The sequence below is a fragment of the Lupinus angustifolius genome, chromosome LG07, assembly GCF_001865875.1.
Source record: "Lupinus angustifolius cultivar Tanjil chromosome LG07, LupAngTanjil_v1.0, whole genome shotgun sequence".
Lineage (NCBI taxonomy): Eukaryota > Viridiplantae > Streptophyta > Magnoliopsida > Fabales > Fabaceae > Lupinus > Lupinus angustifolius.
Genome location: NC_032015.1, coordinates 2,301,102 through 2,319,500, shown reverse-complemented (window position 1 = coordinate 2,319,500; position 18,399 = coordinate 2,301,102). Strand labels below are relative to the sequence as shown.

Below are 18,399 nucleotides of genomic sequence, written 5' to 3'. Positions count from 1 at the left end.
ATTTTGGGCTGCAAATTTGGGCCATAATAGTCGCAGTGTGCCAGTGTTACGCTTTGTTTACTTAACATGGACAATTTGCCCAACTCTCATTGCATTGTATTGCCTTCTGTTTGTATTAAAAGCTTTATTTTATTACGAGATTACAACTTTATACTCAAATAATAATTATAATACCATAATTTAAAAAAAATTGTGGTTCCTGTCAAGTTTTTCTTTTAATTTTTGTAATGTAAACTATATAAAGTTAGGCAGCTTTAACTTTATACTTGAGAAGGAACAGAGACAACTAAAAGAAGTGGAGTCCTACAAAGATGGTGTTCTATAGAATCCACTCGCTAAAAGATTATCCTTTCCTATAAAAAGAAAATGCACCCTACAATTTGTTTATTATTACCAAAAAGTTGTAAATGATGCATAACATGAGAAAAAAAAGATTCAATAATGTGTATCTGGTGCTTGCCTTGGTGGTGTGGTGGACCTAGTAGTGATTGAATTTGAAAGAACTAATGCATATGACTGAGAAACGTGTACAAGTGAAAAGAATAAAGATGCTTATTGAATAGTAGATTTTGGCGCATGGTGCCTTCTATATGCAAAAAAAAAAAGATTGATTGATGATTCATTTCAACTTATCAAACCTAATGTACAAGATATCATGTTCATAATTCATTTATTAAACATCAATCCATTTAATGGGAGACAAAAGTGTGATTCTTAGTTTATATGTAAGGGTTTGCGATATTTAATTGATTGTTGATGCAAGTAGCTATGACCTGGAACCACTTATCTTGCAAGAAAAGTTAAGCATAACTTGGTGCAGAAAATTTTGGCATCTCTCATGCACAAGCTACAGACACTTTACTCATGCCACAGCTCACTCATCCGGTTTTTCAGTATACCTTTGGTCTATTTATTGGATAAGGTATTTAGCAAAACATGAGATTTTTTTTTTGGTATTATCAATAATATATTCTCACATTTTTTTAGTAAGGAATTAATTTCTTTTGAAGTTCATAGCGACTCTCTCAATAAATGTTTGCTCTTAGGAATCTAACCATCAATCTTAGATATCTAATTTGGCCACTAGACTAATGTCTTCTGATTAGCAAAATATTGGATTTTATCACTTCATATATCATTTATTATAAGTATCTAAAAATTTATTAACTATTGAATAATTTTAAGCTACTCAATCATAAAAAGTTGCACTAGCATATAATAGAGTAATATAATCAAGTTTTTGGATTTTGATTTGTTAAACAACTTTTCTCAGAGAGATGCATGTTGGGTTTATCATTGTATTCTTTCATTAGATACACAATAAATCAACCACTCAAAAAGCATGGATAGATGCTAAAGCGAAAATGAAATCAATTCTAATAATATTTTTTACATATACTTAAATCTAAAAATCAGACTTAATATGACTCAGATCTCTTTCACTGAACCATTTATAAATTAGGAGTTTTAGTGAAAAATGAACCCTAAACTATATGCCCTAAATTACTCCAATATAAATCACATTTTACTATTATCAATAATATATTCTCACATTTTTTTAGTAAGGAATTAATTTCTTTTGAAGTTCATAGCGACTCTCTCAATAAATGTTTGCTCTTAGGAATCTAACCATCAATCTTAGATATCTAATTTGGCCACTAGACTAATGTCTTCTGATTAGCAAAATATTGGATTTTATCACTTCATATATCATTTATTATAAGTATCTAAAAATTTATTAACTATTGAATAATTTTAAGCTACTCAATCATAAAAAGTTGCACTAGCATATAATAGAGTAATATAATCAAGTTTTTGGATTTTGATTTGTTAAACAACTTTTCTCAGAGAGATGCATGTTGGGTTTATCATTGTATTCTTTCATTAGATACACAATAAATCAACCACTCAAAAAGCATGGATAGATGCTAAAGCGAAAATGAAATCAATTCTAATAATATTTTTTACATATACTTAAATCTAAAAATCAGACTTAATATGACTCAGATCTCTTTCACTGAACCATTTATAAATTAGGAGTTTTAGTGAAAAATGAACCCTAAACTATATGCCCTAAATTACTCCAATATAAATCACATTTTACTATTATCAATAATATATTCTCACATTTTTTTAGTAAGGAATTAATTTCTTTTGAAGTTCATAGCGACTCTCTCAATAAATGTTTGCTCTTAGGAATCTAACCATCAATCTTAGATATCTAATTTGGCCACTAGACTAATGTCTTCTGATTAGCAAAATATTGGATTTTATCACTTCATATATCATTTATTATAAGTATCTAAAAATTTATTAACTATTGAATAATTTTAAGCTACTCAATCATAAAAAGTTGCACTAGCATATAATAGAGTAATATAATCAAGTTTTTGGATTTTGATTTGTTAAACAACTTTTCTCAGAGAGATGCATGTTGGGTTTATCATTGTATTCTTTCATTAGATACACAATAAATCAACCACTCAAAAAGCATGGATAGATGCTAAAGCGAAAATGAAATCAATTCTAATAATATTTTTTACATATACTTAAATCTAAAAATCAGACTTAATATGACTCAGATCTCTTTCACTGAACCATTTATAAATTAGGAGTTTTAGTGAAAAATGAACCCTAAACTATATGCCCTAAATTACTCCAATATAAATCACATTTTACTATTATCAATAATATATTCTCACATTTTTTTAGTAAGGAATTAATTTCTTTTGAAGTTCATAGCGACTCTCTCAATAAATGTTTGCTCTTAGGAATCTAACCATCAATCTTAGATATCTAATTTGGCCACTAGACTAATGTCTTCTGATTAGCAAAATATTGGATTTTATCACTTCATATATCATTTATTATAAGTATCTAAAAATTTATTAACTATTGAATAATTTTAAGCTACTCAATCATAAAAAGTTGCACTAGCATATAATAGAGTAATATAATCAAGTTTTTGGATTTTGATTTGTTAAACAACTTTTCTCAGAGAGATGCATGTTGGGTTTATCATTGTATTCTTTCATTAGATACACAATAAATCAACCACTCAAAAAGCATGGATAGATGCTAAAGCGAAAATGAAATCAATTCTAATAATATTTTTTACATATACTTAAATCTAAAAATCAGACTTAATATGACTCAGATCTCTTTCACTGAACCATTTATAAATTAGGAGTTTTAGTGAAAAATGAACCCTAAACTATATGCCCTAAATTACTCCAATATAAATCACATTTTACTATTATCTCCTAACAAAATTGTTTTAATAAATTTAAATAAAGTTGCTTTATCATGAAGAAATTGGTTACTACAATAAATTGACGAATGCACGGAACAATATGCAATATTAGTTTATTTAATAATTTTTTTAATTAATATAAAAAATTGTCCTTTACTCACACCACCCTACAGCTGCAAAGGAGAATGATCGACGGAAAAATAATTTTCTCATCTAATTAAAAAATGTCATTAAAGAAAAAGAAAATTTTAAAAACAAAATATAAATTTTTTATATTAATTGAAGAAATATAATGAATAGAGACATGGAGACACTATGTTTTTAAAACAATAAATCTCTGTTTACAGTGATGAAATAAAGATCAAGATTAGTTGTCTTTATTCTTATCCCATTCAAGTAAAAAGTGTGTTGATATGGTGAAGGAGAATCAGTTTATTGCGACAAAGAATCCCACAATTCTAGCGTTGTTACATGTCTCATCTCATTCATTTTTTGATTTTATCAAGGCTGTGATGAAAAGCATTTGAGAGGCAGCTATTTTTTATTATTTTTCCTTCGTTTTTTATTTATTAATTCATATTGAGGAACAAATATTAAAAGAAGTAGAGGTTTAATCTTTTCAACAAAATATGTTTTATTCATGCAATAGAAGTTGAGTCCAGTATATAGAGTTATAGTTGAAGTTTAGGGCACACGGTCTAGGTTCCATTTTCATTATTGAGATTGAAATGAAAGTTTTTTCTTTTTGTGTGTTTATAACCTTTTGTTGTTGTTGAAAGCTTTGTTAAGTATAACTTATATTAAATTTACATGAAACTGTTAACTTTAATTTTCTTAAAATATAAAATAATAATTATATATATATATATATATATATATAAGTAACTAAGTAAATATAATGTATATCATCCATTTATGATTTAACAACTCCAATAACACCGTGTAGTATAGCATATGGGTAAATTCTACTAGCATCTTGGTTTCTTAGGTAGTTGGTTTGAAATTATATCACCATGTTCAAATGCTGGTACCAAACAAACAACAACCAACAAAGCAAAAATATTGGTAAATTCTGCCTTTTCATATGTTTTGTTTGCACTTGAGGTGATGTAGAAAGAAAAAAGGCGAGTTTAACACACGTTATTATTAGTTATTCATAAAAAAATTAAATTACATATCTTCCTCCTTTTACGAAATCAATTTAATCTTACACGTAAAAAAAAATTTGGTAATTGCTACATATGTTTCTTACTATTTCAAAGTATATAAAAAGTGACTAAAATCAATGGGAGATTATTTTGTTGGTAGTAATCAATGGGAGATTAATACATACAATTAGATTATAATATTAGTTATACAAAAAGAGTACAATAATATCCTTGTTAAAAAATAAAGTATGGTATGTCTAAACTCTAAAGTGCGGGCCACAGATTTTGCAAGGATTTGTTTTTCGATTTTCGATTTTGCTGTTAGTAAGTACTAAGTACTGTAGTTAATTAAAGTTAAGTTGAGATGTTTTCTATTTTGCTGTTAGTAAGTACTGTAGTTACTTTACTGAATCTATTTATTTATCCATAGTTAAGTTAAGTTAAGTTGAGTTGAAATGTTATAGAAGTTGCAAATCACAACTCTCACTTTTCTCTATCATCGCACATCTCTCCCTGAATTACAAATTTACAACCATGAATCGCAACAAAAACAACATCAACTTCCTCCACCTCAATCTTTGTTCTGTTTTGCTTTTTGTTCTCATATTCTAGTCTTGTTACCTTCAATTTCACTTTCCTTTTTTCTCCTTCCACAAACTTAATGGTGCCCATTTTTTTGTTCTCCTTGGCACTCTTTGCGTTGGTTTCTGGGTCTCCCATGACTTTGAGACTTGAAAGATCATTTCCTTCAAATCATGGAATGGAGTTGAATCAGCTGAGAGCGTGGGACATGGACAGACATCGAAGGATGTTACAGTCCACTAACTATATTGTCGATTTCCCAGTTAAAGGAACCTTTGATCCATCTACAGTTGGGTAATTCTCTCTCCTCTCTTCCATAATTTACTATATTTTCCTTTTCTCCGATAAATATCTCAAAGGGTGTTATTAAAGTTACGTCTTTTATAAATTTATCTCTTGCGTGAGTTGTCACTCAAGGAGGAACTTTCCTTTCATAGTTTTGCTTGTCGGATGCTTTTTAAGGAACCATTTTTAGTCCACAATTCCACATAGTTCGTGTGAGACAATCTTGTTTGGATAGGGTGTTTGATTCGGTCTCTCAATTATCATTGTTTTTATTTTGCAATGGTAGAAGAATATACGTTTCCACTTTTTTAGTTACTTGTTGGTTAAGTTTATGTCTTGTGCTCATCAATTATTAAATTTAAAATTGATGACTTAGTGCAGGCTTTACTATACGAAGATTCTATTGGGTTCACCTCCAAGAGAATTCCATGTACAGATTGACACTGGTAGTGATGTTCTGTGGGTTAGTTGCGGTTCTTGCAATGGTTGTCCCCAAACAAGCGGGCTTGAAGTAAATTCAATTTTCTCAATTTGTATAATCGATATAAATTTTATAGTTATATAACATTAATAAGATCAATATCATTTTGTTACAGATTCAACTCAATTATTTTGACCCTGGGAGTTCATCAACATCTTCATTGATATCTTGTTTAGACCAAAGGTGCAGGAATGGAGTGCAGTCTCAAGATGCCATATGTTCCAGCCAGAACAACCAGTGCACCTACACTTTCCAGTATGGAGATGGTAGCGGTACATCAGGGTACTATGTTTCAGACTTGATGCATTTTGCTAGTATTTCAGAGGGATCCGTGACATCAAATTATTCTGCCCCAGTAGTTTTTGGGTGAGTTATCATGAGCATGAAATAGTTGAAAATAGTATTCCTACTTTTTAAGTTGCATCCATTTTTTTTCTTTCACACTTTTTGTTTTAAAATTGGAAAGCGTCACCTTGTTTGCTGTGTAATGGAACAGTTGTAGCAACCTGCAGACGGGAGACTTGACAAAGACCGTAAGAGCAGTTGATGGGATATTTGGATTTGGGCAACAGGACATGTCTGTTATCTCACAGCTCTACTCACAAGGAATAGCGCCAAAAGTGTTCTCTCATTGCCTCAAAGGAGATAATAGTGGTGGGGGCATATTGGTTCTTGGTGAGATTGTGGAGCCAAATATGATTTATAGTCCACTTGTTCCATCACAGTACGTTCTTTCATTAATAATAAAACTCTACACTTTAATTTCTATATATCACATGTTTTGTGTTTGTTAAGTAGATATATACATGCTGCTCTCCATCTGATCATTGATTAAATGTAGGTAGCTTAAAGGCTTCAATGAAATTTTGGTACAATCATTAATTATCCTTTATATTATAAATGTGTCTTGAAGATTGAAATCAATTTATAATCTCTGACTCAGTTGTTATGTATGCCTAAAGATGCATAGCGTTTTGATTGTTTGTACCAATTTACTGATGAATTATATGTTTTCATTTTCCCCCAATGTATTTCGCTGTCCGCTCTTGGAACAGTGTTTTGTGATTAGCCTCAAATACAAGAAAGAACACATGTTCTGTCATGAATCAGAGTCAAAACTTTATGTTTAAGCTGATATACTCTTAAGCTGTTTAAATTTTGCTGGACATGTTTCCATATCGGAAGTGAGATGAACTCACCCTCTTCATTGTCCAGCCCTTTTTTCTAGGTCTCTTTTGATTAGAAAAAAGTTAGTTCTTCAAGTAGCACCACGTTATTAGAAAAACCACTGATCCATTCATCACAATTTTTTGGGATGAACTTTTAATTAACCCCATTCTATACAGGCAATATCAGTGGTTACACAAGATATCCTTTTGCCTTTTGAACTTGTAAAGGGGTATGAAAATGAATACCTACTTTTATGAGCCCAATCATTACTTCAAGTGAAGAAACTTTAGTTTATTGCTTTTAAGCCCATCCTTCCTTCTTCTGTGGGTGCATAGCTCCTAATAGGTGACATGGAGTGCATGCAGTACTCTTATTTTAAACTAGGATTTTATAAACAAGTGCTAACTCAGATTATTCTTTGGATTTACTACTCTATCATGGGTTAGAATTTTTTATTTTCGTTTTACCAAATATGTGCATTCCCTGTTGCGTCCCTTAAATGTTATGCAGTTGAATTATATTTGACAATCTGAACACGTTATTGACAAGATATATATTCAGGAATTACTTGATTTTATCTTCTTTGAGGAAAACATGTAGTCTAAATGCTTCCTTGTAAAAAATTTCAGGCCTCATTACAATTTAAATCTACAGAGCATCTCTGTCAATGGCCAAACATTGCAAATTGATCCTTCAATTTTTGAAACATCAAACAACAGAGGTACCATAGTTGATTCTGGAACGACGTTGGCATACCTTGCAGAAGAAGCCTATGATCCCTTTATTGATGCGGTGAGTTTTGCTTACATAAATAGGTAATTTCTTTTCATCCAAACAATTAATAAAATATAAAACTTCATGTGTTATCAGCAACAGCGACATGCTTATTTTTTCTAGGAGATTTTTCCTTTTTGGTAATATTCTTCATAGGAGATTTATAATAATTAATGACAAAAATATTGTTCATGTAGATCACAGCTGCAATTCCACAATCTATACGCACAGTTCTTTCCAAGGGAAATCAGTGTTACTTGATATCCACTAGGTTAAGTTGAACTATCTATTCATATTTTTATGGATTATTTTTTGCCATTCTTTTTCCCAACTTTATTCTAAAAGTAGGAATAGATGACTCTAACACTCTTTTAATATTGTCTTCTTGTTGTATTTTATTCAGTGTCGCCAACATTTTTCCTCAAGTAAGTCTGAACTTTGCTGATGGTGCATCTCTAGTTTTGAGACCTCAAGACTACCTTATACAGGAGAATCCTATTGTAAGTAAGCCTCAATTTTATGAGATTATAGTCCGTATTCTATGATTTGCTAAGACATTGACTCCAAGTTGCAATGACTTATATGTTACAATGGTTGAAGATTCACATCATCTATCAATCTGATTCTTTACTTTTCTGCCACTTAAATGCTGATTTTAGTTTTACTTCTCTTTCTAAAGATCCTTAGCATCTCTTTATAATACAATTTTAGAACTTGTATGTATCTATAAATTTCTGGATGTATAGCGAAATTATCCTTTCTCTAATTTTCTATTCTACATATTATCTCACTAATAGGATGATGTACTTGTTATAGGTTGATGGAGCAGTGTGGTGTCTTGGCTTTCAGAAAATCCAGGGTCAAGATATAACAATTCTAGGAGGTATAATTGCAATTCGGAAACTTTAGGTCTAATATTCATGCTGTTTTATTGAAATGATACACAAAATAAGTTCTTCATGTGATTGAAGTTCAAATAATAGTTAAATGTTAAAACTTATTTTGAAAGAAATCAAATTATAACACCTCCATACTTTCCACTAGATTACCTTGGCAAAAATTCTTGCACCTGTTGGGACTTATCACTCTAGTACTAGATCATGCTTCTACACTCAACCAACAAAAATATAAGTTTAAAAATATTGTTCTTGTTTGTAAATTCTTGTCCGTCTTCTAATGGTGATCACATTATCTTTTGGTGAAGATTAAGTTACTGACAACAATGACTATTTTATGTCAGACCTTGTATTAAAAGACAAAATCTTTGTCTATGATCTTGCTGGTCAGAGAATTGGATGGACTAATTATGATTGTAAGTTTCAGCTACACTACTATTTAAATATGAAATCAGAAGTCATAAACTTATAGTGATTTCTCAATGCTTTCCACTCTATATAGTTCTGATATGTCCAATTTCAATTCATTAATCTAGGTTCATTGTCGGTTAATGTCTCTGCATCAACTGGTACGGGCAGAAGTGAATTCGTCAATGCTGGAGAACTAAATGGCAGTACTTCTTTACGCGATAGAACTCACAAGTTCACTAAAGCACAGGTCCTGGCATTTTTGATGCACATGACATTGATTTGCTGCTTTGTATTTTTGTAGCGTGCATGAGTTGTAAATATATCATATTCAATTTGTATTATTTTATTAAAGATTAATGATAATTAAATTTGAATGACGAAAAATTTAGTTATAGTGTAAAAATCTCTTATACTATTGGTATATACATCTTTTCTCTATTATTTTTTACTATATTATATTTCTTGCTAGTATATAGTTTTTAACCACATTGAATATATGAAAAGGAAACAATTGAAAAAAATAAGGACTAAGGCCTAACAGAAGAGATCATGATCTCTATAATAATTGCCTGCATGAAGCTATGTTGGATTCAAGATGTCACTGATTTGATAAAAATGCATATATAAATTTTAGTTCACTGAATCTAATAGCTATGCTATTACATTGCCACGGATTTCATAAAAATGCATATGCATGTAGAAATTTGAGTTCACTGAATAATCTAATAGCTATGCTATTACATTGCCTATTGATTTTAAATGTTTTTGAATATACTAAGTTACTAACTTAATTTGCTAATTCAAAATTCAAATCCTATTTGTTAGAAATTACATTGAAAATTTGAAATGAAAATAAATAAATATCTTGCACGCATTAAACATTACCAATTATAAAATATAAATTGCAAGCAGTGTCCTAACTCCTAAGACCGTTGCTTATTACCTAGCACTAAAAACAATAACAGTAATCTCCTCCTGAAGTATCATCTCAACAAGGAAAATTTCTTTATCTGTTCATCAGGATATTTATTTATTTTAAACCCTTTAATTCGACTCATACTAATTTGATGCGTATATAAGAAACGGAGATCGGAGAACATAAATACATATTTTAAAAATTGTGAACATTTTTAAACTCAGTGATATTTTTTTCGTTATTATACTAATATATTCAAAATTCTATTCCCAACGTCTTCGAATTTTTTTAATTCTATAAATTTAATGTTATCAGTAATATTTCAATAAATAAAAACAAACTATATAGACTAAAATTTTAATAGTAGAATATATGAAACTAATTGTTACTAATACAAAATTTAATTTTAGAGATCATAAGACAACTAGAATCTAAGTTGAAAATACGAATTCCAAATATAACTTCTAATACAAATATTGCAAGACCAATAATTCATTCAGATAAAGGTAATATATGTAGACAGCTCACTCCTACAAAATAACATATAAGAGGAGCTATAGTAATATAGCCATAAACTAAAGCCATATTAAGAAGATCTGATGAAAATATTTTTGACCAAGAAACAAAAAAAAGGTCTCTACAAAAGCCCAAGAGAGAGTTCTGAGCCTAGATATCTTTCGGCCAAACCCAAAATCATGTTCAGCATGCACATATTATATATCTTCATTTCAGCAGAAAAACATAACTTCTTTCACATTCTCCATGACTGAGGGCATAGTCACCACCACATTAGTGCCCCTGCTTCCACTTCCACCACTTGTCGAACCTATTTCTGATGCTTCCCCTTCGATATAATAGCGAGCTCGGAAAGCAGCCAGGTGTGCATAATAAGCAGGAGGGACTACAACCAGGGAAGAAACTTCCATAAACAACTATTATCAAAAAATGATAATGATAAGAGCAATAAAAAGTATAGTATCAAACCTATTGATACAGATCGAGTGCACCTTGCATACCTGAAAAGAAAAAAGACGAGTACAACATTTTACAACTCAACAAACTAGCTACAATGTCTATAAACAGCTCGAGAGGGGAGAATTACGTATAACATAAGTTATTAGTCAGACTTTGCAGCTCATCAGCAGTGAAATTGTTTTCATCATACAAAACATGATAATGTGTAGGTCGACTTGTTCCCTGCATGCAATCAAATTAAATATTTTCAAACGGCAACTGAGCAGTAAATAGTAGAGCAGGCATAAAGTTGCACTAGCAAATCTTACTTGAATCCCGGCATGACTATTAAGGTAAAAATCATGCTCTCTAGGGTGACAGATTGAGGTGTCCACTACAGTCCCTAGAAAATTGTTAAAATAACTCAGTAAAATAAGGAAAAAAGATTTAAAACATTGTTAAACCAGAGTAGTTTTTCATGGCAGTGATATTGACAAGAAATCAAAGGGAAAGCGCACCAATCCAGAAAAATAAGTAACATTATTATTATATTAGTATATCTGACAAGTAAAAGTGAAACCTGGCATAATGTTTCCACTTTTATCTGTCTGAGAACGATCAACAGGAAAAAAGCGAGTGTGATGTCTCTTCTGTACCACCACAAAGGTAACCCGGGGTAGATATCCCTCTTCTAATGAGACACAAGCCTGAAAAAACAAATAATTGTGAAGCTTATATAGAAAAATCATGTTTTTTAAATTCCACCTAAAAGGCAAAACATGTCTATTAGATACCTTTCTAATTGCATCCATTTCGTGAAGCAAAACTTGACTGAATTGACCCTCACTAACACCATCTCTGTTTAGCACAAGTTAATATCAACAAGAAAAGATATTATAATATAAAATATACGGAACCGTATGAATGTGTTTTGTTTAAACCAAATAAGACCTGTAGAATATAATCCTGGCAGGCTTAACCCTGGCTGATTGATAGAAAGCTCTAAGTAACTCTCTGCAGAAAAAGAAGTACCTCAATCAAGTCTCTATTGATTATTTGCAGCAGAGATACACATCTAATCCCTCCTAGCTCAATTAAATATTTCTCAATATGTGGCTGTAGAGATGTATGTCTAAAGCCTATTATTACCTGATCATTCCACCATGTACCAATCCCCTCTTAGGATCCTGATAAGAATTATAAAGATCCTGAATAATTTCTTCTCGGTGAGATTGAGCAGAAACAATTCCCCTGTATCTTGTGACCCAAGGCCAATCCATGGATCCCACAACCTACACCAACATCTAACCATTAAAAAAAATACAAAATTTCTAAATAAGGGTGGAAAAAGAGAAAACTCACCGCAGCTATCGAAGGGCTGGAATCTTCTCCTGGTTGTGGATGTGTCACATCTGCACCCAAGATTAACGTTGGTAGATCGCTCACATGAGGAATCGTTCTCTGAATTGCATCATTCAAAACTGTATTTCGACCTCCAGCCTATATACAATTAAAATAATAAATTATTTAAAAATGATGGGTTTAAAATTTGGAAACAATCAAATAAATTTACTAAAGCCAGTATTGTTCCATGGATAACTTAGACCTTGACATTTATCTTGAGGGAAACATTTTCAAGGTATTGTTTACTCAATTTTGAAGCTTGCCTAGGCTGACAGCACTGAGAGACTATTCCTAATTCAGTTTCGCAAATACGCTTTATTCTTCCTGCAAGCAGATAAACGTTGAACAAGATGAAACCAAATATTGGTACTGAGTTTAAAGTTGGAGCGAACTCACCATAGGACCCCTTGACATCAGGCAGAAGTATTATCAACAGCTGAAGTTTTCCCTCCAGCTTCATGGTTGCAAGCTTATTCACGGACTGCTTATGCACATCCACGAGAACTCTCTCTATTTGAGAAGGCTGAGCAGAAATGATGGGTACAAAAGGCTCTGGAGCAAAAACCTGCAATAAAAATACATTCAAGTAAAAAATGTCTCTCGTTGGAAAAAATGATTCACTGAAATGACAAAAACAATATCACACCATTCCTTTGCTAGTACACATATTGACTAGCTCAAAACAAAAAGTTGAAGGCAAGTCTCTGTTAACTCTTGTTGAAAAGTTGACACAACCCCAATATCGCACCTTCCCACCATCAATCATTTTCTGTAAAATATCAAAGATTAATCCTCTGATCAGAAATGAAGTGATCATAGGATACTGCCTATATCTTAAATTATGGTAGACAACTAACATTAAAAAAAGGTTTCAACATAAAGTTTAAAAGACAAGAAATATATGACACTGAATAATATTAAGATTAAGTTGCATCATGTAAACATGCAACAAAAATAAAAAAAGAGGGCACAAGTGTGATAAATTACAAGAAATATCATGACACATTCTCCATTAGCCTCAAAATCATACATAAAAACACTTTCCTTGGTAAACCTGCCACAGTTATCACCTTGTTTATCATATTCCATTGCCCCATCCAGGGGTCAACACTTGATTCTTTCCCTGTTTGGTGATATACAAGCTGCAGGAGAAAAAGGAAAATTAGATAATTATCATTACATAAATTTAAGTTGCCAATGTTTTTCGAGCCATAAGCACATGTATACCGTTGGGGGAGGCAAGACACGGGCTTCGACCGTCGCTAGTTCTTCTTTTATTTGAATTCCGAAGTCATGCACAAGCTTGTCTGTGTTGAAATTGTTCTGCCTCAAAATCTGCTAAGTAGCAAAACATTAAATATGAGAAAACAGGGGCATCATAGAAGAGCATTACAATAAATGTACCTGTTTAATGTAATTTTCCCTTTCATGAGGACGCTGACAAGTGGCCCTTAAAAGAGCAGTGACTTGATCCTCATTTAATCTCTTGGTGTACCTCTGTCCAGAGACAATCTGACAAAGCTACAGTGAGAGAAAATAACATAAGCAGAGCACAAAATAACAGGATTATAATAATTACACGGGGGGATAGTTAAGAGAAAAACCTCCATTGGCAGGTAGACTGGTTTTGTGTCACTTCCAGCTTGGACAGCAGGAAGATTTGTATGCTTCAACTCGACTTCATATTTCTCATAAAAATATCGAACAACTGATTTTTTGGTTTTTTTATCATCCAGGATAAATCTAAGGAGGTAACAAATTACAAAATCAAGAGTTAGATTCAAAAAGTACAGGGGAAAACATCAAATAATGGAAATATCCAGTTTATCTCGACCTGAAGACAATAATCAAAATAAAACTGAAATAAAAAAAAGCAAAAGTTTACGTCAGCTCCCGCAAGGGCTCTTTTGAGACACCAGCAACTTTGTAACTTCTAGTATTCCCAATTCCAATAACCACTACCTTAACTCCTCTCAATGCTTTCTTAATCTGAATTCACAAGCAAAAATAGACATCAGAAATAGTTTCACAAACTGGCAGGCTACAGAGTACACATGTATTTAGTATGAAAAGTTCATATGAAAAACATAAGGCAAACAAACTATTATTTTCACAAATAATTTAATTTCACAGTTTAATTTATCAAGTATATTCACAAAACTTACCCTCAGTATACAAACTTATATACACAAGCGTCACACAATGGAACAGATTAAATACCATAAATCTAACAAAAATACCTTGACACGATCTTGATCAGACAGCGGCCTTGAAAAATTGAATTTAAAATGTTTAACAAGAAAATCAGGCACCAGAATCGGTTCGTAGAATGCCCTGGCTGAGACATCTGTGTGATAAGTATCGTTAGAGAAAGTATCTCAACATAAGAGAAGAATAAATCAATGCAAGGGATAGAAACCGTACCAACATTCAGAGATAGCCCCATCTGTGTTGGGCGAAGGCTTTGATAATACCCTCTCCAGTACTCTGTACCACTGCCAAGTGGGCCGACCCCACTGCCACGTGAACCACTTATCCCCAAATCCGGTGAAAAAAATGAACTCCCCACAACATTATACCTGCAGGGTAAAAAACAAGTTCAATGTTAAATAAAATAGAGTAACAGACTATAACAACAACCAAATGCAATATCAGAAACTCTACTTCAAAGAAGGTGTTGCCCTCAAAACAACATCGAGAGCTTGTATAGTCTCTTGTGGAGAGTCCAACTGTTGGCGCCTAAGGAATTGCTGCAGATGATGCAGGTCTGGCTTCGAAGCAAATCGGATGGTCACCTTAAACTCACGCTCACGTTTTTTACTGTATTGAAAACTAAGAGTCAAATCATCTTCTCTAATACATACTATAAAATTAAAATTGACAACATTTCTTAAGTCAAGTAACAACTAAAAAAAAAACAAAAGCATATTGTTTTCAGTTTCACCTTGCTGAACCTTCAGAAGAATGTGGTTGTTGATCCTGATCAACCAACTTAACAACAAACTCTTTTGATGAGAACGGTAATGCGCCTCCGGTGTAAAGATTCTTCCGGCCATCGTAAGCTGGTGTGCGCTTACCAAGATGTGTCTCTTGATATGTTTCAACCAATTGTTTCATGATATCTCTATTAACCTTCTTCGAAGTAACCTCAGGATTTATTTCCACCTATGTACATAAAATCAAATGATTCATATACATCGTCTTTACACTTTCTTTACTTTCAAATCACATTGCAAAATAGTAAGTGATAAAATAATTTCGTAAATGATTATAATATTTTTATTTTATTTTTTTACAATGAAATGTAATTTCACAAGTCTGAGTAACTGACATCGTAGTGGTGTAAATCCCTGTCAGCAACTTGCACGAGAAAATGATTTGCACGGATTCTGATTTTCTTTCCACGTGTCCCATAACCTGGCCGGTTAGGAAATCTAACCGCCTTCGATGACGACGGCGCCGGCGGTTGCAATGTAAGCCGCTCCGCAACCTCAGAACTCATGGCTTCTACTGAAGTCGGAGCCGTTGTCGGAGCCGCCGCTGGGGGCGGTGCCACAGAACTAGAAGCACTGGAAACAACATGCGCTTGCAAAGAAGAACCGATCACCGGCGCCGTAGGTTGAGAACCAAACACAGGCGCCGGGGAAGAAGAACCTATCACCGGCGAAGGAACATGAGTCGCTCCACGGCCTTGACCAGAAACACCACGACCACCACCGCGTCCACGGCCACGACCTCTTCCGGAAGTTTCAGCGGGAGTTGGTTGCGCCGGAGAGGGGCGATCACGGCGTTGATCAGGTTGGTAACTGCCACCACCGCGACGAGACATTACAAAGGAGTGAGGGTTTGAAGAAAAAAGAGAGAGAAGTTGTGAAAGGAAAATGGCGTAAAAATAGCGTAAGAGAAAAATGCAAGAATGGTAAGAGGGACTTAAATAGAACTCTGCACACTATGAGAAAGAAACCGTCTCCTTTTAACGGATTGAATGAAGAGACGGAAATTTGAATTTTTTTTATGTATGAAATAAAGCTTTCTTTATTACAATTTAGTACAAGGGATGTAATAATAAGGGAAAAACAAAGCTTCTGCACAGTTATTTTAGTAATTGTAATATCAAAATGGATTAATGATTATTACTGTTTATGACTACAGTAATTAATGATTCATAAAAAATATTAACTTTATTTAAGTAGTAATTATAAATGATTTTTTTAGAAAGTATTAGTAATTATTGTTAATTATAGTATGTTTCCTCTAAATCATTAATATTTTAGTTTACCTATAAATCTGAATTTAATGGAGTTTTATATCATTAAAGTAATCTTTTATTGGTTAATTATAGAATGTAATCCAATATAATATTTTCCATAAATTAATACTATTGATGAATTTTATTTCATAATATACTATTTGGAAATATATTCTTTATAATTTAGAGGAAAAAAATGTATACACTAAAAATATACATCATAAAATATTTAAAATTAATGATTATTTATTTTTAAATAAAAATAATATAATAAAATAAATAATAAATGATGCATTGACTATATATAAATCTATACGATATCTGCATGTAAATATTACACTCTATACTCATCTACAACATGCTACTGGCAATGCAATTATGCACCTTTGTAATTAATGTGTAGTAACAGCTACAATTTTACATTATGATAGCGGAATTGTGATGAAATGAATACCATGTAATGTAATAATGTATATAATAACAGCTACAGACCAGCACATCAGTCTCCATTTTTCTCTTTCATAATTAATATTATAATTCACTAATTCCATAAATAAAAGTTATATCTATATCTGTACTATATATCTATATTTATATTATACTATATATAAGACAAAATATAGTGTAACTTTTACCATTGTGTAATTTCTATTTCCTATTTTACCCTTCACATAATCTTCACAATTGAAGGAAAACCCATAAATCATATAGAGAATTGGTCAAATTTAATGAAACGTTAAACATAAAATCAATCAATTAACATGAAAAATAATACTTCAATCATGATTAGAATAAAATTACATTTTCATCACAACATGTTCCATGGAAATTCATAAAATGGATATTTAGTTGTTAATAGAAAATGAAAAGTAAAGAAAAATGAATGTTTCTTTATCTTTGAAAACAAGAAATTATATCGTAGTGTATAAGTGAACTGAAATGAGCCTTTATTTAGCTCTGAAATTAATGAATTTTGGTAAACTTCATAATAGTTGCCACCTAGCATGGAAGTTTGGCGCCTAAACACGTAAAATGAGGAATGAAGGGTGAGGTCAACAAATAGTATCAAAAAACATCATTAGCAAACAATTTTTTGCATTTTTGCTCCATAACTTGTTTTTTTATTTATCCCCCAATCTTGAATTACCCGAAAAACATAGAGATAAAATAAATTATCTTCTCATATTACAAGATAACTTATAGATAAAATTTACTCAATCATTTATTCGTAAAACTTATTTAAGTGACATAGAAAATAAAACAACTAAATGATTTAGATGTTTATCTTGCATGCCATGACAGTTATCACTCCCCATATAATTTCACTACAAATTTTTTAACATCTACGTATTCCAAAAAACTTTTCATTTCTCCATAGATGATAGAATGATAATTTTTACATGTTTTAAAAATTCGAGAGTTATGATTATTTTATATTTTTTAAATATTTTTTATTAGTTATAATTGTCTGATCTATACACTTGCGGAGGAATTTTTCTGTTTTTTCCCGCAGTAAAGTTTTAAATTATTGTAGAGTATAAATGAAAATAAAATTAATATCACCTTCACTTTCATATATGAATATATATATATATATATATATATATATATAATTGAAAAAACTAGCCAAAAAAGTTCCATTTAATTTAACGCGCCTGTCCACTCGACTTCTTGGAAGGTTACACGAAAGAACCTGAAATTGTTTTTTAAGGAAAAATACAAAATACGTTGAAATTCAAAGAATGCTGTTTGAGGACGATTCCTTTTTTTTATTTTGTTGCTAAAATCAGAAGTTTTTTCTTGCTACCTTATTTATTCGGTGTGTCCATTTCTGATTTAGAGGTCTCTCCCCTTTTTATCAAAGTTATGTAGTATT

The 18,399-nt window shown here is 31.7% G+C and overlaps 2 protein-coding genes across 2 annotated transcripts; one reads left to right on the top strand and one right to left on the bottom strand.

Moving 5' to 3' along the window:
* On the top strand, positions 4,844-9,335 carry LOC109351698 (aspartic proteinase-like protein 2). The gene is made up of 10 exons (XM_019593261.1): positions 4,844-5,277; positions 5,650-5,779; positions 5,865-6,115; positions 6,246-6,473; positions 7,549-7,711; positions 7,891-7,964; positions 8,097-8,193; positions 8,510-8,576; positions 8,934-9,005; positions 9,126-9,335. The coding sequence occupies exons 1-10, from the start codon at positions 5,063-5,065 to the stop codon at positions 9,299-9,301; spliced, it is 1,473 nt and encodes a 490-aa protein (XP_019448806.1). The 5' UTR covers positions 4,844-5,062; the 3' UTR covers positions 9,302-9,335.
* Positions 10,391-16,260, bottom strand: LOC109351697 (protein argonaute 5-like). The gene is made up of 22 exons (XM_019593260.1): positions 15,606-16,260; positions 15,219-15,439; positions 14,939-15,094; positions 14,699-14,853; positions 14,515-14,621; positions 14,160-14,263; positions 13,879-14,017; positions 13,679-13,795; positions 13,502-13,609; positions 13,345-13,416; positions 12,921-13,043; positions 12,671-12,839; positions 12,477-12,598; positions 12,233-12,370; positions 12,020-12,162; positions 11,822-11,884; positions 11,665-11,728; positions 11,451-11,577; positions 11,200-11,273; positions 11,019-11,113; positions 10,901-10,932; positions 10,391-10,817 (listed from the first exon to the last, which is right to left on the bottom strand). Exons 1-22 carry the CDS (start codon positions 16,101-16,103, stop codon positions 10,645-10,647), a joined length of 3,000 nt encoding a protein of 999 aa, XP_019448805.1. The 5' UTR covers positions 16,104-16,260; the 3' UTR covers positions 10,391-10,644.